The sequence below is a fragment of the Microchirus variegatus genome (genome assembly GCF_963457635.1).
Source record: "Microchirus variegatus genome assembly, chromosome: 21".
In the NCBI taxonomy this organism is placed as follows: Eukaryota; Metazoa; Chordata; class Actinopteri; order Pleuronectiformes; family Soleidae; genus Microchirus; species Microchirus variegatus.
Genome location: NC_139822.1, coordinates 7,825,988 through 7,847,021, shown reverse-complemented (window position 1 = coordinate 7,847,021; position 21,034 = coordinate 7,825,988). Strand labels below are relative to the sequence as shown.

Below are 21,034 nucleotides of genomic sequence, written 5' to 3'. Positions count from 1 at the left end.
CGTAGTTGGTCCATGTCAGGTCCTTGTGGAGGTAGACACTTCAATATTTGACGTTGTCCACCTTCCCCGCTGCGGTAGTTGGATGACACAATCCCCACCCCCCCACTTCCTGTAGCTATCTTGTGCAAACTTCACAATGGTTTTTGAAGCCTTTGTAGCTACACAGTCATGGGTGTAGAGTAGAGGGGACTGGCCTGTGTGTGGGTCAAAGTAGGTGAGATGTTGCCTCTCCAAACACCGAAAAAAAAAATACAGGACACTCAGCATGTCTCCGTCTCCACAGCAACATCAACTCTGTGTTACCTCTGCCGAGGAGGTTATGTATTCATTCATGGCTTTATCTGTAAGTTTGTCCTTCTGTTAGCAACTTATTTGACGAGTCAATCTGAATTGTTGTGTGATCACCCAACGATGTTCCCATTCGGTTTTAGTAAGACATACAGTACCTTTCTCTTTTGATGGGTAAAGATTTAAAAAATAATAATAATATCTCTGTCAAATTTGGTTTGTGTATACAGGATCAGACTCTCTACCATCAGACTAAGTTTCATCCAGATCTGACCCATATTACATATTTAAATATAACATGGTTCAGTCCCATTGAACAAGTTCAGATGTGTATATCTGAGTGACATCTTAACAGATCAGCTGCTTCTAACAGCTATAAGCAGGTAAAGTTATACACAGATCCACTTCTGGATCCAGTGGGTAGAATGGGGTTGACAAAGTGTTTCCACGTTGGCGGAGGTCGGTGCCATTGTTTTTTGTTCTGTATTTATTTATTTATCTATCTATTTATTATTTATCTAATCACACATGATCACTGACAAGAGTTATTGATCAACTTGCCTGCGTGTGATTTAGAAGGTTTGTGTGTGTTCGCTCAACTATCCGTCTTTAGCAGTAACTGTGCTCATCTATCAACCAGTCTTATCTGCTCATTCCTCTCTTCAGTGACTCCTTGCTCCCTTATCCATCTCTTCTCCTACTTTTCACCATCGAGCCTCAGCTCGTCTACGCATCCTTTACAGTCTTATTCTCTCTCTCTCTCTCTCTCTCTCTCTCTCTCGCGTAACCACTGTGACCTTTCACCTCCTCCCCAGCCTCAGGACGGCTACCGTATGGTGCAGCAGTTCCAGTTCCTGGGCTGGCCCATGTACCGGGACACGCCCGTGTCCAAACGCTCCTTCCTCAAGCTGATCCGACAGGTGGACAAGTGGCAGGACGAGTACGACGGCGGCGAGGGACGTACCGTGGTCCACTGTCTGTAAGTGCACAGAGCAGGAGGAAGCTGTTAAAAAAAAAAAAGAAACATCTCCATCTACTGACAGAATGGTTTACTGCAACCTGGACTTTGAAGCTGCTCCTTGCACTGAGCGAATCTTATCGGTATTTAAAAATGCAATTCATTTTCTGATGCTGAGGCTTCTTCTGTCATGACTCCAGGAATGGAGGAGGCCGCAGTGGAACATTCTGTGCCATCAGCATCGTGTGTGAGATGCTCCAGCACCAGCGCTCTGTGGACGTTTTCCACGCCGTCAAAACACTGAGGAATAATAAACCCAACATGGTGGACCTACTGGTGAGGATCACTCTCTCAACACTTAATAAACACACTTTATCAGGGTCCTCTGAAATTGTTTCGTCTGAAAATATGTGAGGATTTGCTTTCCTCAATATTATGTTTTGTATTAAACAGAAAACTGTCTTTCTTCTGAAAGTTATGCACTGAGGACATTACTGAACAACAAACTAGATTTCCCCGAGTCAGCAAAATTTAAATCTATTGTTTTTTTTTTATATCTATACAAGTTTGGATTAAAAACACGTATAATAAGATGAGGTTATTCTTTATTAGCCGCTCAATATCTCAATATATCAATATCTATCTATCTATCTATCTATCTATCTATCTATCTATCTATCTATCTATCTATCTATCTATCTATCTATCTATCTATCTATCTGCAGTTTTAACATTTTCACTATAATATTTCAGATTATATTGGTCCAAACATGTAGTTAATAATCTTTACCAACAGAAATAACAAACATTGCAGTAGTAGGTGTCCTGACTTGCTGCTCTGCTCATCTTGACTCATGTTCCTTCCCTCCGTTTCCTCTCTTCATCTTCCAGGACCAGTACAAGTTTTGCTATGAAGTGGCACTGGAGTACTTGAACTCTGGCTAAGACGCAGGGGACGTATATAGTTCTGGGACATTACAGAGGACTGCAGCTAACGTGTGCATCGTGCTAAGTGTGCCTGTGTATGTGTGCACGCCCCGACAGGACCAATGTTCACACACACACACACACACAAAGACATCATTCATGCAGCTTCTTTGACCAACCAGCTCGTCTCTTCTCATCTGCTCTGCGGTTGGTTTGGATGAGAAAGGCAGCAGAGTTGTACAGTGTTAAACAGCCTGTTTTTCTGCCAGTACAGGCTAAAGAAGACGGCACAAGCACAATTTTTCTCTGGATTGGTCTTTCAGTGTCTGTCAGTCTTTCTCTCTCAGCCACCTGCAGTCCTGTGGATGTTGCCTTGATCCTCATCGGTCAATGAGCATAATTTTTTCATTTTTTTCCCCCTGTGGAATGCAAATGCGCTGTACATAATGTAATGTATTAATTTTATTCTCTCCGATTTCTGTTGATAGTGGTTTTTTTGTTAGTTTTTTTTTTTTGCTGGGCTTATTATTGAAAGTCATTAAACGCAGGAGCTCAAAGCCTAAATGTTCCTATATATTCCTGTCTATGTATGACTTGTACATGATTATTGCTTCGTCACAGCCAGCCCAGTCTACATCTGCTTACCCTATTTCCTGTACAGGGATCCAAAGCTTTATTTGCACTTCCATTGAATCTTTGTTGTGCATATTGTACATATTTCTGTAGGTTATTTATTCACGGTATGTACTTTTTTGTGACTCGCAGTAAGTGACAATCATATGTTCTATATAGGTTTGTTTTATTGACAGTATTGTGTGCTCTCTTTTTTTGTCATCTTTAATGACGGATTAATTCCATTGTAAAGAAAAAATTATATTATATAAATGTATCTACAAACACGTAGGACTCTGGATTTCTGCCTCTTTTCTGAGTGGAGCTGGTAAAGATGATGGTAGGGTGACATCTGCTGGACACACGTGGAAAAACACAATCCGCCGTTTTGACACTTTCCATGAATGAGTCTTGTGCTTGTAATTTCAAGAAAATATTGAGGTTTTATGAAATCTTAAGTCCTTACAGGCAAAGACGTCTGAACTACGATTAGACAAAAGGTAAAAAGGAACTGAACACTGAGTCCTATAAGGGGTTTTGTGACTTGACTAACAAATATTGACACTGTACATTGTTGTGATTTAAGGTATTTATTGGTGAGAAAATGTGGATAAATGATTAATTAATGTTATTAATTAATTATGTTATTAATTTTCTTAAAAAGATCAAACGGGGCACCACTCCTCTCAAAGCGATGAGAATGACTGAAGGACTGTCACTTTAAGACCTTAAAATGGCTCTCGACTACCAGTTTATCATTAATTAATAATAAGCATATTAATATTAATCACGTTAAATGGCGTCAATCGTTATTACCCCAAGGCAACGCGAGATTTAATCCATTTTAGTTCTACTCATGTTTTTTTATGTAAATATTAGCAAATCAATGCATGATCACACTTGCTTAGCGAGGCAAACACCTCTTTATTTGAAAAAAAACAAAAACTTTTTTTCTTTTCATACATTAAATACCCACGTCTTATTTTGAAAACCGGATGTTTCTAAACGCTGCAGTAAGCAATCCAACGTGCTGACTTTCCCAGTGTTTGTTCCCAGCGGCGTTTGTAACTGTTCTTGAATGAAATTAACAACACGACCCAAAGTGATGTATCCCTTGTGCCGAAACAGACTCCAAAGGCTTCAAAGGCTTCAAAACACGTTTTAAATGTATTTCAGACACAACCTGACTGTGACGTGGAGAGCAAGTAGAGTCCCAGGCTAAAATATAGCCGAGCTAACTCCTGTAGCTACTGTCATTTTCACACAGAAACACCGAACACCGAAAATTTCTTTTTTTTTTTCTCCATGTCCCTTTAGGGGCTCCGTACAGCTGAGATGGATGAATGGATAAAGTTATACTCAGCAGCACTGGCTGATTTGCATGGTCGTCCACTGCCACCTGCACCCTTGCTCATAAGCAAATACAAGGCAATGTGCATTTATATCTTGTATGCTAAAAGAGATACAGTATCTTGTGGAAACTTGTGCATACATATTTTTTTTCTGATGGAAATAATCTCTGTGTGTCTTGATTTGTTTGGTTTTGTCTCTCCCTAGTGGTGAAAACCTTTCATGAACCACAAATAAGCGATCATGCTGAAGAAGCACTTCAGCCATCATGTACTGGAGAGGCTGATCAATTAGTTTTTTGCAAAGGGCTGCAACTATGCAACTGCAACTAACAATGTTCATAATTGATAAATCTGTTGGCTAACTGTCCAGGGTGTCACCCCATCTTTCACCCTATGACAGCTGTGATTGGCACAGCACCCCCTGTGACCCTCATGTGGAGATTAAAGTTGTGTGGGGTTTAATCTGTTGATTATGTTCTCAATTAATGGAATATTTATTTGGGCCATAAAATCACAATAGTATGCTCAAGTTGATTTCCCCCGCTGGGGTGGTTTTAATCCTTTTTTTTTTGATTGTATAATCACAGCCTGACCTCCTCGAGCTTTTATTTTGGTACATCCGGTTACTGGCAGTGTGAATTTGCATATTAGCTAAATATTTAGTTTCAAACGAAACATTTGGATTTAATATTTAGATTTATATTTAGATTTAACATTTAGATTTAAATTTTTGTTTAGTATTTAGATTTAACATTTAGATTTAGATTTAAATTTAACATCTATATTTAACATTTAACATTTAGATTTAGATCAGACTAAATTATATTATATATAATATATTTCCACAAGAGAAGTAAATATCACAAAATTCACAAACATTACTGTAAATCTGGTCAAAACTAACATTAAATTTTGCTAAATGTGGCAAAAAGTTGCCGTTTATTTTAGCATGCGCAACTTTACAATACCTTATAGTAATGCAGTTGTTTTTGGTGAAAAAGAAGAATCACTAGACTTGCGATCACTGGCTTTTGGCAGTGCGGTCGCTGAATACACTGAACTCCTCTGTTAAATATTGACATTTTAGACATTGTTTGAGATGAATGCATGGATTTTTAAGTCTTTTTAACTGATCTACAGTTTGTCACTTGGAACCTGAGTGAAAAAATGCCAGAATGTTACCTACTTACAAACCAAAAAGGCCTAATTTCCCCCTCTTGAAATGGTCTTGAGAGAATTACAGAGGTGAGGGTTTGCGTTGGAGATGTGCTGCGAAAATGCAGATGAGCGGTAACCAGTCGTGACGTCACCCACATAAATCTGAACTCCTGTTATGAAGCCTTGAGATCTGCAATTTTTACAATCAGCATAGTCAATCACACAGGTGTCTACTGTGTTTTTAAAACACATTTTACAAAATCCACCTGATATTCTGTTGAAGAAGACCCCAAATCTAGCATGAGCCAATTAACTCACAGAGTCACCCCCTGCTGGCTATTCAACAGTTACTTACTGATTAGCTTCATCAGCAATCTGGAAGACTACATCCATTTTTATATGACGTTTATGGTCTGTTTATGCATCAGAAAATATCACAACTGCACCACCGAAAAGTGACCAAGACCAGTAACTCAACTCTTATTTATTAGGGGAATCTACATTTTCATTGATCACGTAAAATAATGTCATGCGTGACTGAAATATTGTAGAGTTATGAGGTTTTTTGTGTTTTTTTGGGAATTTTTGACAATGAAGGTAAAACCACCAGACGGACAAAAAAGATTCAAAATGACTCCAAGAGTTGCAAAGAAACTGCAAAGATATTGCAAATGACTAGAGATGAGACACACAATCGTTACAATCTGTCCAAAATGACTTGTATATAACTTTAAATGTATGGATTCATATATAGACTTAGAACAAACCTCAGTGTGCCTAAACGTTCTTCACAGACGCTGTTTTGCGAGAATCAAATTGCATGCTTTCAAAAAATAGTGGGCACTGCATGTGAGAATAAATTGTTTATGATCTGCAACTGAGAACAGTGAAGTTGCTGCTGCAGATGGGAACTGCTATATTAATACTTTTATTAACCACCAGGTGACAGTGTAGAGCAGACAATAATCCAGCAGCTTGTGAACTACAAACACATGCACATTTTAGCACATTGTGTCTTCGTTGAAACTCTATAAATGTGATAATTTAAATGATGTGATGATTATAAAAGAAGGTTTGACAGGGTGTGTACATGTCTACCATAGACAGTAAAGAATAGATACATCTCATCTCTTTCTGCTCCTTGCATATATGCAGATTACAGTCATGGACACGATACTTTCACACATCTTTCACTTGTGCAACAATGCAATGAATAATTAATCACCCTGCAATTGCAGATGAAGACCAAATGGTGCATTTTCTCCTGATCAGGATGCTTGCTGAATTGCAGTGAAACAACCCTGCGGCACTTTCTCACACACACACACACACACACACACACACTGCAGATTCTCAAACAGTCACATGCACACACGCATCTGCAGGGGGTCAAAGGGCAGCTGAAGCAAGTGGAGCACAGCAGCCTGTTTCCTTCTCCAGGGAATTGATTATTCTTCTCTCTCTCTTTCTGCCTTCGTCTCCTAACGGCCCCACTTTCAACCAAACATAATTTTTGCTTTCCTAGAACCAGCAATTGCACAGACTGGACTGTAAATGAGAGCTGCAGCGAACATCATCTCTCAGTGAAGCTGTTAAAACGTCGGTTATTTAACCTAGCAATTATTTACGTATAAACACTCGATGCGAGGGCTATCAGAGATAAAAGAGTTAGAATGTTGAACTTATAAGACATTTGTTCAAGATCTCAAACATTTTGACAAGTATAGGTATAAATGAATGCTTTGACAATACTCTCCGACAGGTAGAACAGGAATATTGTGCCGTAAGATGTGAATAGTTAATTCCATTAGTGTGTTTATTAAAATAAGAGAACAAGCTCCAGGATAGATAGACAGACAGACATAGATAGATCATGTGGATGGAAAAAAAAATCTCTGTTCTTGAAAGCAAAGTGTCCAATCACCATTGGTATCACTTCTGCCTTTACTCCTAGCCTTCTGTACTTCTTAACTGGTTTCTTACATATTCATTTAACAATATTTGGTCATATTACAGGTGCAGGCCCAAGTAATGATTAGGTTTTGGTGGTGATCTAAAGCCCGATTTAGGATTTAGATTCCTTGAAAGATAGGGACCTGTATTGAGGATCATCATCTAAAATACAATCTAAACAACAACCAATGACGTGATCTGAATTGGTTCCAATTTGAAAAATATGTAAAGCATTGGCTGTGATTTCTCACATTGTAAAAGCTTTGTAACCCTCCTCCTCCTCCTTTGTTATTCTTTTTTTCGGAGAATGATGCAGCAGCTGTTTCGAGCCGACTTCCAATAATTCAGCATATTTGCTCTTGGGATGCTGACCTGCCATCGAGCGTTTGCCAAAGGGGGAGCGAGCGATCGATCGACGGAGCAGCTCGACATACAAAAAACCTCCCTCCCCCAGTCGATGCGCTCACATCGGAGGCAAATCCATATCTCATATTTCCTCAATTTTCATGCAGATGCAGTGGAGATGTGAGAGAGTAAGATGTCTGTGCAGTGTCCTGACATTGTTCCTAACCCTCCGACAGTTTGATGTGATCGCTTTGTCAGCCAGTGCTCCAGTGTTCTTGGCGGGAGCGTGGAGAAGCCACGTCTGGTCACAGACGTGGCATACATATTTCAGTAATTCTTGACTGCATATTTAAGACGCTGCATGCCTAGTGTCAACCCACCAGTGAAAATCCTTTTTTGGCCTCTATTTGTTCGTGCAACACAACAAAATGTACTGTAGGTGATGTTCGACCATTAATCTTTATCATGTCTAAATATCGAGGATTTTGCTTGAGGTCAAGTCCTCAGTCAGTCTAATTTCCTGCAACTCACTGGGGGGGCAAAGTGACGACGTGGCGCCCATGTTGCTGTGGCAGCCAACGGCCCCTCTCTGCATATCAGTCTGTTGCCATAGTAGCCCCGTGGAGCTTAACTGCCAGTAAGTCTAGCAGAGAAGACAAGTGAACCAGCGGTGCCCCCCCCCCCCCCCATCCAGAGATGCCTGCATGTCTTCATCTGTTGCCATGGCACCGTAATGGCGTTCTGGATAGATTTGGCATGGCAGGGAGTCAGTTCCTTTATCTTCCGACACATTATATTGAGCCGAGCTTGCCTGTGTTTCAGCGCTCGCAACATGGTGAGCAGACAAAAGGAGCCAAAGGGGGAGAAGGTAGATGTCAAGACGGTGTATCTATATTGAGATCTGGAGCGGTGCTACACTGAGTTGTGAGGTGTGCTCATCGGATACAAATGACTAGTTTGCGTGCAGGCATCAAGGAAGTCAAGGAAGTGTAAAACAATGTAATGGTGAAAAGAAGGACACTCGCTGTGATGAAACAGCAGCACATCATCATTTTAACCTGCAGTTTCCCTCACCTTCACAGAGATGAATCATTATTTTCACCCTGTTGTTCAACGAGAACAACGCAAAAATCAACCGTGTGGCTTTTCTGCACTGAACAGAGGAGTCAGAGACTTGTTAGTGAAGTTGCTTTAATGTCAGATATTTACCCCAAGCAAGTATTTACTGTATGTCTACACATTTTGGTGCCAGGGCTTACATAAAAAAAAGAGTTTGAATATTGGACATGAATTCAAAACATATCTAAAACATTTTGTCAAATATAGCTTAGTATTATTGTTTTACATTTCTCTACAACAGGTAGAACATTAATGGTGAACTATCAGATGTGAATAGTTCATCATTTCCATGAGTGTTTTTCTACAATATTGTGTTTCCTTTTTTTTTTTCCACCTCTAATAAATAAAGACACCCCAAGGCAGCACCAGTCCAAGCTGGACAAATGTAACAGTATAAACTGCATTAATTATGCAGTTTATGGTCATTTATTCCAAACCAGTGTCGCTCTAACCACTACACCCCTTGCTTTTGCAGCAAGAAGACCCGGGTTCAAGCCCCGGTTGAAACAAGGGCCTTTCTTCATGGAGTTTGCATGTTCTCCCTATGTGGGCGTGGGCTTTCTCCGGGTTCTCTGGCTTCCTCCTATAGTCCAAAATACATCAAATATTTGGATTAGGTGAATCGGTCACTCTATATTGACAGTGAGAGTGAATGGTTGAATGGTCGTTTGTCTCTATATGGCCCTGTGATGGACTAGTGAACTGTCCAGGGTGTACCCCACCTATCGCCCTATGTCAGCTGAGATTGTCACAGCACCCCCCGCGACCCCTCCTGTGGAGGATAAAGCGGTAGAAAATGGATGGATGGATGGACAGACAGTGTCACTGTTGTTTTTTCTTTTTATCCTAGAGGGTAAAAATCCGTGTCCTGTGCATATTCAAAGTGTGCTGATACTGAACTTGAATTAAATGAGTAAATGAGTTTAATGACTTTGTTTTTTTAGAACAGCTGTGCAAATGTGCACTAAATGAGCAATCTACAACTCTGTTAATGAGACGAGTTGTCAAATTGCTAAATGTATGTGTTGTTCAGTACATTTTATATGTCTACTACACGGACTACTTGACTCATTCCCTTGAAATGGAGAAGCGTTGAGATTCGCCTAACTACATTGTAGTATTATGTATTTATTATGTATTTGTAAAGCGCTTTGGGCGTCTGGAAAAGCAAATAAAAGCAAACAGACCAAACAATCTCCAATACAAGCAGAACATGAAGATGAAGATGGTGACAACAAATGCAAGCGCACACATAAACGCATAGGGTCAATAAAATGTGGACAAAAAGCAGTTGACAAAAGTTTTAGTGGAGTTTGCTGAGCTAGTTTGTGTGTGTGGCCCCTAAGTCTTCATTACTGTTTTAAGTGAAAGGCTCCTTGTAGCAGAGCTTTACATAGCTGACCATTTGATCTACCATAGATATCAACAGTTTAACTCAATAGTGTCCTGCCTTTCTCTTAAAATGAGGTTAGGAGAGCGTTAAAGACCAGGGAACAAATGTATCTTATTTCTCTGTTTCGTCTTATGAGCTCATAAGCATCAATCCTTTATGGGTGGATGTTCTATATCAGTGAAAACTTCAGACTTAGGTCTGAAACTGACACACATTCATGTTGTATCAGGCCTTGTTAAGAGGTTAGTCCTTGACCTTTCTCTGTTTTCCCTGTTTTCTGATGTTAGCTTCAGGAGCTAGTCCTTCTGAAAGGAAACCCACTAATCTAGTAAAGTAGATGGTGCTGCATATGGAGAAGAAATTACTAAGAGAGGAGAAATGAGTGAGAGTCATAGGGCTTTAATGGGTTTTATTCAGGTTATATTCAGGTTATATTCAGGCTGACAATATAGCCGTGTTTCCACCGAGTGGAATAGTTGATTTTAGTTTTTTTTTTTTGCATTTCCATTAGTCAAGTTAATTCAGTGTTATTTATATAGCCCAACAACACACATTGCCTCAAAGGGCGTTACACTCTTTGCAGCAAGTGATACCATCTGTCCTTAGACACCCACATCGAGTGAGTGAAAAATGGGAAAAAAGTTCAGGAAGAGCCACAGCAGAGGGTTCCCTCTGTCAGGACGGACAGAAGTGCAGTAGGTGTCACATCTCCAGAAACAAAGAAATTGTACCAAAATAACCAACCCCATACCATTCCATTCTGTGACACCCTTGCCTTGGGGTACCAGAGTAGTTACAGAGTAGTAAAATGGCACGTTATGGTCAGGCTGGAGCTAGACCGGCTCCACCCATGACATGTCAGCTGGTTGGACAACAGAACAGTGGGACTCCCTTGCAATCGGTGAAAATATTTTTAGCTATTAATATGAGCCAATTGTTATCTAATGACTTTTCTTGAAGCACAGCAGGAAACATACATTATATGAGGCAATGTATTTTTTTTGTAAATGCACACAGTGACATGACGTCTTTATTATTGAGCCCAGGAGCATGGAGAGACTTATTTTCAAACCACAGTTGCAGTGAAATAAAACAAGAAAACAGCATAGCTGTATACATTTTGCTGATGAATAATGTCGCTTTAATGTAACGCTTTAAAAAATTGGATTGAACTAAAACAAAATACCTGGGGAAGAGTTCCATTGCGGCAGTGCAGTGCCTGGAACAATTCAAACTGTTCTGGGTTGCTGAGTGTACATTAAGATTTCCCCATGAGGTGCCTTCACTGTTACTGCAACAATACTGCAGGAAAAATAACAAATGAAAAACAAGTCGAGTCAATGTTATGTATATATCCCAACATCACAAACACAATTTGCCTTGAAGGGCTTTACATTGTCTATCCACCAAGTGACACTCTGTCCTCAGACCCTCACATCGAGTGAGGAAAAACGCAAAACCTCAGAAAGAGCCACAGAAGAGGGGAGAGAGAGAGTGTGTGTGTGTTTGCGTGTGCAATGTCTGTGTAACATCCGATATTATAGTGAATAGTCAGTTGGTGTTACACAGTGTGGGATGTGGTTTGATGTAAAGGAAAGTCAGAATACATCAGTAAAGCTCTGCCCGGCCCTGGTGTCGATAATGTCGTTAAAACAGAGGAGTCAATCGGTCAGTGTCCTGCCACCCTGCACAACTGAAGGAAAGTGATGAGTAAGCGCACTCTCACGGGACAGTTTGGTCTCTGGCCAATGCACACAGGTTTTGTTGTTGTGTTTTCTTCCCCTCTCCCACTCCTGCCCAGCAGCAGCAGCAGCAGCAGCAGCAGTGTACAATATTTACTTCAAAGACCAGTGCTGTGACAAAAAATGTTTTCCCCCAGGTTAGTTACTACGACAGAATATTACAGCCACAATTTACAAGATTATTTTTGTATTTAAAGCGGAACTAGACCGGAAGTTCCTATTAATGCTGTTTTTTTGGTGTGTATCTGCGTCATTACCTTGTTTATGAAGCCCTGACGGTTCGAAACAAACAGTTCAGCCATTGCTGAGAACGTTGTGTTTTATTGTAATCTCGGGGCTCAACGAGATCACTGAAAATCCCGTAATAGTTACGTAAACAGCGGTTCTCCTGAACAACCGATCGTCCTGCTCCGGGCGGTAGTCCGGGCACATCCGGTTGCGTACATTGAACCGCAGAAGAAGAATAACGTCCGTTGTGGAGGTGTTTCACGAGCAACAGTGTCTTCTGACTCTGGGTCTGACTCCGGTTTAAAGTCATCAAAGGGACTGCGGCGGGGAGTCGTGACGAAGCTATTTTTAAACACTGTTAAAACAATGTTTTGATAATGAGGAGCAGTGCATCCGCCGTTCCAGAGGGGGGCGCTGTGCTTCTGAGAACGGATGTGCTGGATAGTACTGGCCAATCACAAGACTCTGTCTTCTGGGGGTGAAAGTTCACTCTGAAATCTCGCAGCAGAAAAACACCGTCAGAAAAGAGGATTTCTATCGGCTCGTTTACAGAAACTAGGAGGTTTTTGACCATAAAACAAGTTAATATATGTAAGTAGACCTCCATAACTAACATTTATGTGCAACAGGACCACTCTATGTCACCTTTTAAAAAAAAAAAAAAAAAAAAAAATACTTGCATTAGGTGTTACAGATACAGCCAGGTCCATAAATATTGGGACATCGACACAATTCTCTTCTTACATGCTCTGTACACCGCTACAATGGATTTGAAATCAAACGAACAGGATGTGCTTTAACTGCACACTTTCGGCTTCAATTTGAGGGAATTTACATCCAAATCAAGTGAACGGTGTAGGAATTACAACACTTTCTATATGTGCCTCCCACTTTTTAGGTATGGGCCAAATCAAAGGCTGTTGAGACAATCATTACATCATCTTTTACACGGTAAGGTCAGTAGCATTTGCCATATTTGTATCACCATGTTATGAGATCTATTCTCACATATTAATATAATAATGTGCTTTTATTAGTAACAAGAGATCAAATGATTATGTGTGCCTATTCAAACTCACTCTTTTGGACTCTTTCGTAGTTACTGGTGGGCCAAGCACCTAACAGCAGACAATCTGGTGAACACTGGAGTGTTTAAAGAGACAAGACGTTTCCCTCAGGAGTCAATGCAACAGTAAAAGATAAAAGAGCCAGAGGGAGGAGTGATTATCAGCCTTACTTAAATACAGCTCCATATAAAAGCCTGTTGCACTCTTCCGTCAGATGGATGTTTGTAGTGTGGTTGTATGCGTATTGACATAATTTATCAACACTGGCTCTACTGAGTGAGCGGCCGAGTGCACAGCCAATACACGAACCAGCCTTGGACCTGGACTCTCGCTCTCACTGATAAAATATCCAAGAGCAACAGAAGGGAGAGCAGATTTTAGTCACTCAACAAAAAGCTTGGCAAAATAAAATGTTTGCCTGCTTAAAGGGACACTGTGTAGTATTTATGGGTTTATATAACCCAAAATCCACTTTTTTCATACATATTATGTGCTCCTGCATTGTCTAGTCGCTGTATAATAGTTTTTGTTTCATTTTCGGAGTGTTTCAAAAAGTCATGTAAAATAACATGGTCGCGGGGTCACGGTTGCATAGCCACTGTTAGCAGCGAGACGCCATGTTTCTACCGGAGCCTGTAAGGACAAACGCGAGAGAACAAATCAAGCGTCTCTTTACTTGTAGCGGAAGTCCCGCCTCCTCTCTCTCCGCTTCGTCTGCTACGGCCGCGGTAGCTCCGCCCTCTCCCTCACCTCACGAACCTCATCTGCTGACACGGAGAAAGACGACGAGGACGACATTTGATCCAGCTGAGGATACCGTAGCGCTCAGGGAAGGGAGGGGGTGAGCAGAGGAGCAGTTCTTTGTTGTAAATTTCAGCCTCTCCTCTAGATGGCACTATAAAATACTTACTTCACCTTTAAGTCTATGACATCTTCACAATATGTTTGCCATTTTTCCTTACATAAAAGTCCATACAGAAGATTTTGCAATTTTACATCACAGCCCACAGGAGTTGTTGATGCGTTGATGCTCCATCCATTGGTTAGCTGTAAAATGTGTTTTCTTGTACCCTCTGTTTTTGATATTCTTTGTTTGACCTGGACAAACCAGGCAGCATTCGATAGCAGCTCCTGTGTCACCAAGAGGTAAAAACACAGATTTTTGAGCTGGAACCAATCCCAGATAGCATTGGGGCGAGTGGCATGTGGCTCTTCTCTGCTTTGATTTGCTTCTTCCACACCAATAATGCATAAGATCAATGATAAATAAGCAAGAACTCTGACCTTTTTTGAAACATTAAGATATATGTGAATAGCACCAAAGCAATATAAATGTGTTTATATGGTCTGAATCATAATCTTTTCTTTGTTTTATTGCATTGCCCTTTTTTTTAACGGCTCATGGAAAATGAGTGTCAGAATTGATGGATGTAGTTTGGAACTGAAGCGTCGCTAATCGAAATGCGCCCATAATAATATGCTTTTTTATCCTATTCACAGCCAGGCCTCAGTTTACAGAAGGCGGGAAATGACCTCCTTCACACACACACACACACGGACAGCTGGGATTTTTTACATGTCCTTCCAGCAGTAAAGGTTAATTTGGCTGATAATAGAAATGAGCCCCAGCTCAAAGAACACGTCTTTTATTGGGAAAAAAAAAATGTGATCGAAACATTAGCATATGAAAAGATGAATGACCTCAAAGATGCTGATTATGCAGTCAAAATGCATTTATGTAAGGTCTTGAGAAATTGATGTGCTAAACTTATTCTCAATGTAACCCAATGTAAAACAGGTTAACTAACATGTCCATTGATGAAGGAAATTAGTAATTATTGAATTTTTTTTATTAATTTTTTTTTAAAGGTGAAGTAAGTAGTTTATAGTGCCATCTAGAGGATAGGCTGAAATTTACAACAAAGAACTGCTCCTCTGCTCACCCCCTCCCTTCCCTGAGCGCTACGGTATCCTCAGCCGGTCAAATGTCGTCCTCGTCGTCTTTCTCCGTGTCAGCAGATGAGGTTCGTGAGGCGAGGGAGAGGGCGAAGCTACCGCGGCCGTAGCAGACGAAGCGGAGAGAGAGGAGGCGGGACTTCCGCTACAAGTAAAGAGACGCTTGATTTGTTCTCTCGCGTTTGTCCTTACAGGCTCCGGTAGAAACATGGCGTCTCGCTGCTAATAGTGGCTATGCAACAGTGGCCCGTGACCATGTTATTTTACATGACTTTTTGAAACACTAACGAAAATGAAACAAAAACGATTATACAGCAACTAGACAATGCAGGAGCACATAATATGTATGGATTTTTGGTTATATAAACCCATAAATACTACACAGTGTCCCTTTAATCTTATTCGTCAAATGCAGAAAGTTCCCAGGTGCACTTGAAGGCACCATCTCCCGTATTGCAGCAGCTAGCCAAACAGGTAGAAAGATGTCATTACACAGCACATTGAGGTGTCGTTTTCCTCGGCAAATATAGATAAAACTTAATTAAGCTAAACCAGCTGTGTTCATAGTCTTATTCTGTGTTTAGTCCGACCCAGGAAGGATAAGAGTTGTGGCGTTAACGGCAAACGACGTAAAAAACGACGATGAAGCTTCTCCACTTTGTTGAGAGTGCGGCTCCAGATCCGGGCCCTGACTTCGCCTGGTGGTGGAGCATATATGAGACTCGGTGAGATATTGTTGACTATTAATCACTGATGCTGCGGGGAAGACTGTTGTATTTGGTATTGTTACATGTTGAGTGTGTATTAAAATTGTTAAGCACCTTGCATGGTAAACAGTACCATTATTAGCTGACTGTCATTTTGTCTAAAGTTAATGCCTGTGTTGCAGGTAGCCATTTAAGACTGCACGAAGAAAAAAAAAAAAAAAGTATTTTTCAAAGCCTGACTTTAAAATGAAGTAAATAGGACATTTTAATTTATTTAAACGGGCCCATTTTTTTAATTTTCTATGCAACTGTTTATTTCTTTGTATGTTCCATAAGGTTCTGTTGCAAACTAAAATGCAAAGTGCAGTTAATTGAAACCTGTGGTGTTGCAGTGGTCATTACACTCTAATCCTTGCTTCTTACTACTTAACCTAGAGAAGTGTGTATTTTCCAGGAGTGGGTTACATCAATAACATACTTTTGCTGCAAAATTTAATTGTCCAAAATTGTATCTTAAACTCTTAAATCACAGCAGTTAAATTTAATATTTACTGATTTGTCAATCAGTCTGTTTACTCCGTACATATAAGCTTCTCCAAAACTATAACACTGTGGCAGTTTGTTTGTTTGTCTTCTCTCATCATCACACCATGTAAGTCTGTAAAACCACCTAACACAAAGTGAAGGTAACACCATATGTGTCACACAACTGAAAATAGAAGTCGGAGTGGTGCTGTGGCAAAAAAAAAAAAAAAAACTGGCCACATTTGCTGGAAATCCACTCAGTATTGTGCTGATATGATGAACGACTTACTTTCTTTAAACCTACATGTTTCTGAGACACTGTGCTCTATTTCTTTCCAGACGTTCTGGTTTTAGTTTCTTCTCAACTTGCAGCACAGGAACAACAGCTAACGTTCTGATTTGCAGTCTTTCATTAAAGGTACAGTGGGCAGGGTTTTTACTGGTTTTAGATTACTGAAAGTGATAACCTTTTAGCAAAATTACGGTCCAGGCTGAACAAGGGCATTTCTGCAGGGTGTTTGCATGTTTTCCCCCGTGTGTGCATAGGTTTTCTCTGGGTTCTACAGTTTCTTCCAACAGTCCAAAAACATGCAGTTTTTGGGATTAGGCAAATTGGACACCTGACCATAAGTGTGAGAGAGCGCTTCTGTGAAAAGAAATCTCAAGTGCGAGTGAAGCACGAGTGCGCATGCGATCGGTGAACGGTTTATCTTCTGTTTCTCAGTTTATTTCCACTTGGTTTACCTGCTCAGGTAATATTGTGTGACTGCTGCTGTATCCATAGCAATGAACACCTACAGATGCCGTGGACCCGGTGTTGATTAGCAGGCATGGACGAGGCCCGAGCTCTTCTCTGAGTGGTCCTGTCAGCTCCTGGCATGGGCTCTGTTATACCCCTTGCAGTAGACCCAGCTGGTTGCATGCCCGCCTCGCCCCCCCAACATGTTCACGCCTGCTGTATTCCACATGACTGGACTTGTCCTCCAGGACTCTGAGCCCAGGCTTCCACACAGTGCATGTCGGCACCAGAATGTCTCATGGTGATAGCAGGGATCTTTCTATGACGCTCCCACAAACATTATTAAGAAAAAAGCAGAATCTGTTCATGTGCATCCTAAAGACGATTTATATTTTTAGACTTGGCTTTGGGATGACATATGTCATTATCCTCTCGTCGATCGCCATTTTTTCACACCTTTCGATGAAATGACATGCGTCATACGTGTCAGCTGAAATACATTTTTGATGCACAAACCGTGATCACTTTTGCCGTCGGATAGGATTCTCCTCCTGCCTCTGTCCCAGCCCTCCAACCCAGATAAAAAGGAGCCTCTTCTAAGGTGTTTTGTGAAGCATTATAAAATGGTTGCCATGGATACCCACTCTGAACAGGCTCCACATACAGACAGCAGAGTAGGAAAATGACAGATGCAATATTTCACATTTCCAAATTCACCCATTTTTTTTCCTCTCATCAGCAGCACAAAAGCTTGTGTGTTAAAAATGCCAAAGATCAGGACGTGTGCGAGGCTGTGTGCTGTGGTCATTTATGGCTGCGTTTGAGGAGCTGCTCTCTCCTAAGAGGTGGGTTGAATGGTGTTTTCCACCTCATTTGGTTTTTGTTGTTTCTCCCTGAAGAGATGACCTATATTATCTAGGATGGGAGATCAAAGAAGGCTGTTTTCACTGTGATCCCACAAAGCTTGCATCTCACTCACACACACACACACACACATACACACACCTAGAATAAGCTTCCTGCACGACTGCCTCACTGCAGTGCAAAACGTGGCTGTGAAGCTGAAGAGTGGAAAAAAACAGATTCATGATCCTGAGGATTGTAATTGCTGTCCTCTTTGAGATAATATACTCTCTGTTCACGGGCATACTCGGAGAAAGTGGTGAGAAAAAGAAAGACAGAGCATGCTTTTGTTATATTTACCTCCACCAAGGAGGGTATTTTTTTTATAGAGGGTTTATCTGTCTACAGTTCTAATCAATCTGATTGGGTAGGTAATCGCCTAAGTATGTTCTCATTAAATGTTGGTACAAATCGAACCACTGATGGAATAGAAAAAAGAAATCAAGAAATCCCTATTTCTTATAATGGACAAAACTAGAAAAAAATCTTTTGATGTGGTATGCTTATGCAGGATCAGACACAAACACATGTTGCTGTCTCCACAGAGCCATCTTTTACCTCTGCCAAGTAGGGAATGTTTTCATTAGTGTGGCTTTATCTGCCACTTTGTCCTTTTGTCAGCAACTTCCAGTCTATAGTTTTTGACAGATCAATCCGTTTTTTTTTGTGATGGATAGGTGATCACCCAAGTATGTTTTGATCAAATTTAGGTAAGAACAAAATATTATCCAATTTTCAAGAAATCCCTATCTCTTCTCATGGACAAAACTGTAAAAATAATAATAATGATATATATTTTTTTAAATGGCTATAAGCAGGTACAGTTCTTTGGATATTCAGAAGGTCTTTGATCTAGTGGATCAAACTAAACATTTCAGGCGCTTGTATGTAAAACTCAAGAAGTGTCACAGTTGAGAAGTAGGAGGACCCACATGCAAGACAACTCAAGAGTAAGTGCAAGTAAAAATCATTTTCATGTATAAAACAAAGGCACACTCGAGCTAAAATGAGACAAGACAGAATAGAGCAAAGCAAATGATACAAGGGTTAAGTAACACAACGTACAGAGATCAGTACCATAGGGAAACAGCAGGACATGAAGAAGAAAGGAAAAATAACCATAATTTCTGGAAAATTGTGTTGTATTAGCAAAAAACACTATTAACCTTAAAAATATCTAACTCACAATCTGTGAGAGTGTGAAAAATGGGTGAAAGGAATCTGTGTGCTGCACACAGATGTAAATATAAAAGTGCGAGTGAATGGGTGGATGGCAAAACTGTAGTGTAAAACAGCTTTGAGTGGTCAACAAGACTAGAAAAGTGCCATATAAATGCAAACCATGTTCCATTTACACCTGAAATGACACTACATAATGATGAGGTCAGGTGCAGGGTTGATCAGAGCTGCTGCAACAATGGACTAACCTGACCCAATGTGTCTAACATTCATACTATGCATGTTTTGATGGTGGAGGAAACCAGCACAGACACACTACTTGTATGTAGCCAAGCAAAATTAGCTGACTCCATTTTTGTGTTTTTCGTAAAACAAGAACATTTTAATAAATCTATCTAAGAATATCTGTTTTCTGAATTTCTGTTTTTTTTTTCCAAGTGGGGTGTGTTTGCAGTTACCTCCATATTTTACCCATGAGTTCCCATTAGTGTCACAGCTAATGATATGTGAGCTAATGCCGGCCTCTGTTCATGTCCAGGCCTTTGGTTGCCTATTCATCAGCCATTTATACCGCAGGAATGAAACAAGGACACCAGTGGGAAACGAGTACCTGCTGGGAGCAAGTGCTCCTCCAATCGCTCCCTCTGCTGATCTTTTCTCCTGTAACCAAACCACTGGTCTCTCTCCCTGCTACACCTTTGATGTTGTTCCATTTTTCCAGTGTGTTCCACATGATGTCAGAGACACACAATGGGCACAACACAGAAATGGATGGACCAGAGATGCCCATATGTCTCAGTGACCTGCATGAGTCTTTACACTGTCCTGCATCTTATTAGCTGTGAGGAGAGTCTGCCGATGGACCCGACTGGTCATTCATCAAATGAAGGTCTTCTCCCAACAGTATCTTGGAAGACGTTTGTGTGGATGGTGGTAAGTGTGATTAATGAGGGGGTTTCTTCTCTCCTCTCCTTGAGGTTCAGCTGTGAGACAGAATTAACGTGGAGCTTCAGTCTGAAACATTTTGCTGTTAGAAAAATTTGTGTTTTAAAGGTGACATAGAGTGGTCCTGTTGCACATAAATGTTAGTTATGGAGGTCTACTTACATATATTAACTTGTTTTATGGTCAAAAACCTCCTAGTTTCTGTAAACGAACCGATAGAAATCCTCTTTTCTGACGGTGTTTTTCTGCTGCGAGATTTCAGAGTGAACTTTCACCCCCAGAAGACAGAGTCTTGTGATTGGCCAGTACTATCCAGCACATCCGTTCTCAGAAGCGCAGCGCCCCCCTCTGGAACGGTGGATGCACTGCTACACATTATCAAAACATTGTTTTAACAGTGTTTAAAAATAGCTTCGTCACGACTCCCCGCCACAGTCCCTTTTATGAATTTGACCCGGAGTCAGACCCAGAGTCAGAAGACACTGTTGCTCGTGAAACACCTCCACAACGGACGTTATTCTTCTTCTGCGGTTCAATGTACGCAACCGGATGTGCCCGGACTACCGCCCGGAGCAGGACGATCGGTTGTTCAGGAGAACCGCTGCTTAGGTAACTATTACGGGATATTCAGTGATCTCGTTGAGCCCCGAGATTACAATAAACACAGCGTTCTCAGCAATGGCTGAACTGTGTGTTTCGAACCGTCAGGGCTTCATAAACAAGGTAATGACGCAGATACACACCAAAAAAACTTCCGGACTAGTTCCGCTTTAACCATTATTACGTTGTCCTTTGTCTGTTTGGTACATAGTTAGCATCAGTGATCACATATGGTTTACATATAAAGATGGTAGCGCTTTGTATGATCCCTGGGAATTTGTGGTTTATTGTATCAGGTTGAACAAAACCATCTCTTTTTATAGTGTCATCAAATCCCA

At 40.8% G+C, this 21,034-nt stretch overlaps 1 protein-coding gene across 1 annotated transcript in view; it reads left to right on the top strand.

Moving 5' to 3' along the window:
- The window catches only part of LOC310942137 (receptor-type tyrosine-protein phosphatase mu), a gene marked incomplete at both ends in the record, with an annotated part of 191,606 nt that extends 189,415 nt beyond the window's left edge, over window positions 1-2,191 (top strand). Inside the window, 3 exon segments of the mRNA XM_083907444.1 lie at window positions 1,104-1,267; window positions 1,447-1,582; window positions 2,138-2,191. Coding sequence (XP_083763570.1) covers window positions 1,104-1,267; window positions 1,447-1,582; window positions 2,138-2,191 — 354 coding nt within the window.
- Window positions 2,192-21,034: the final 18,843 nt, after the last annotated feature.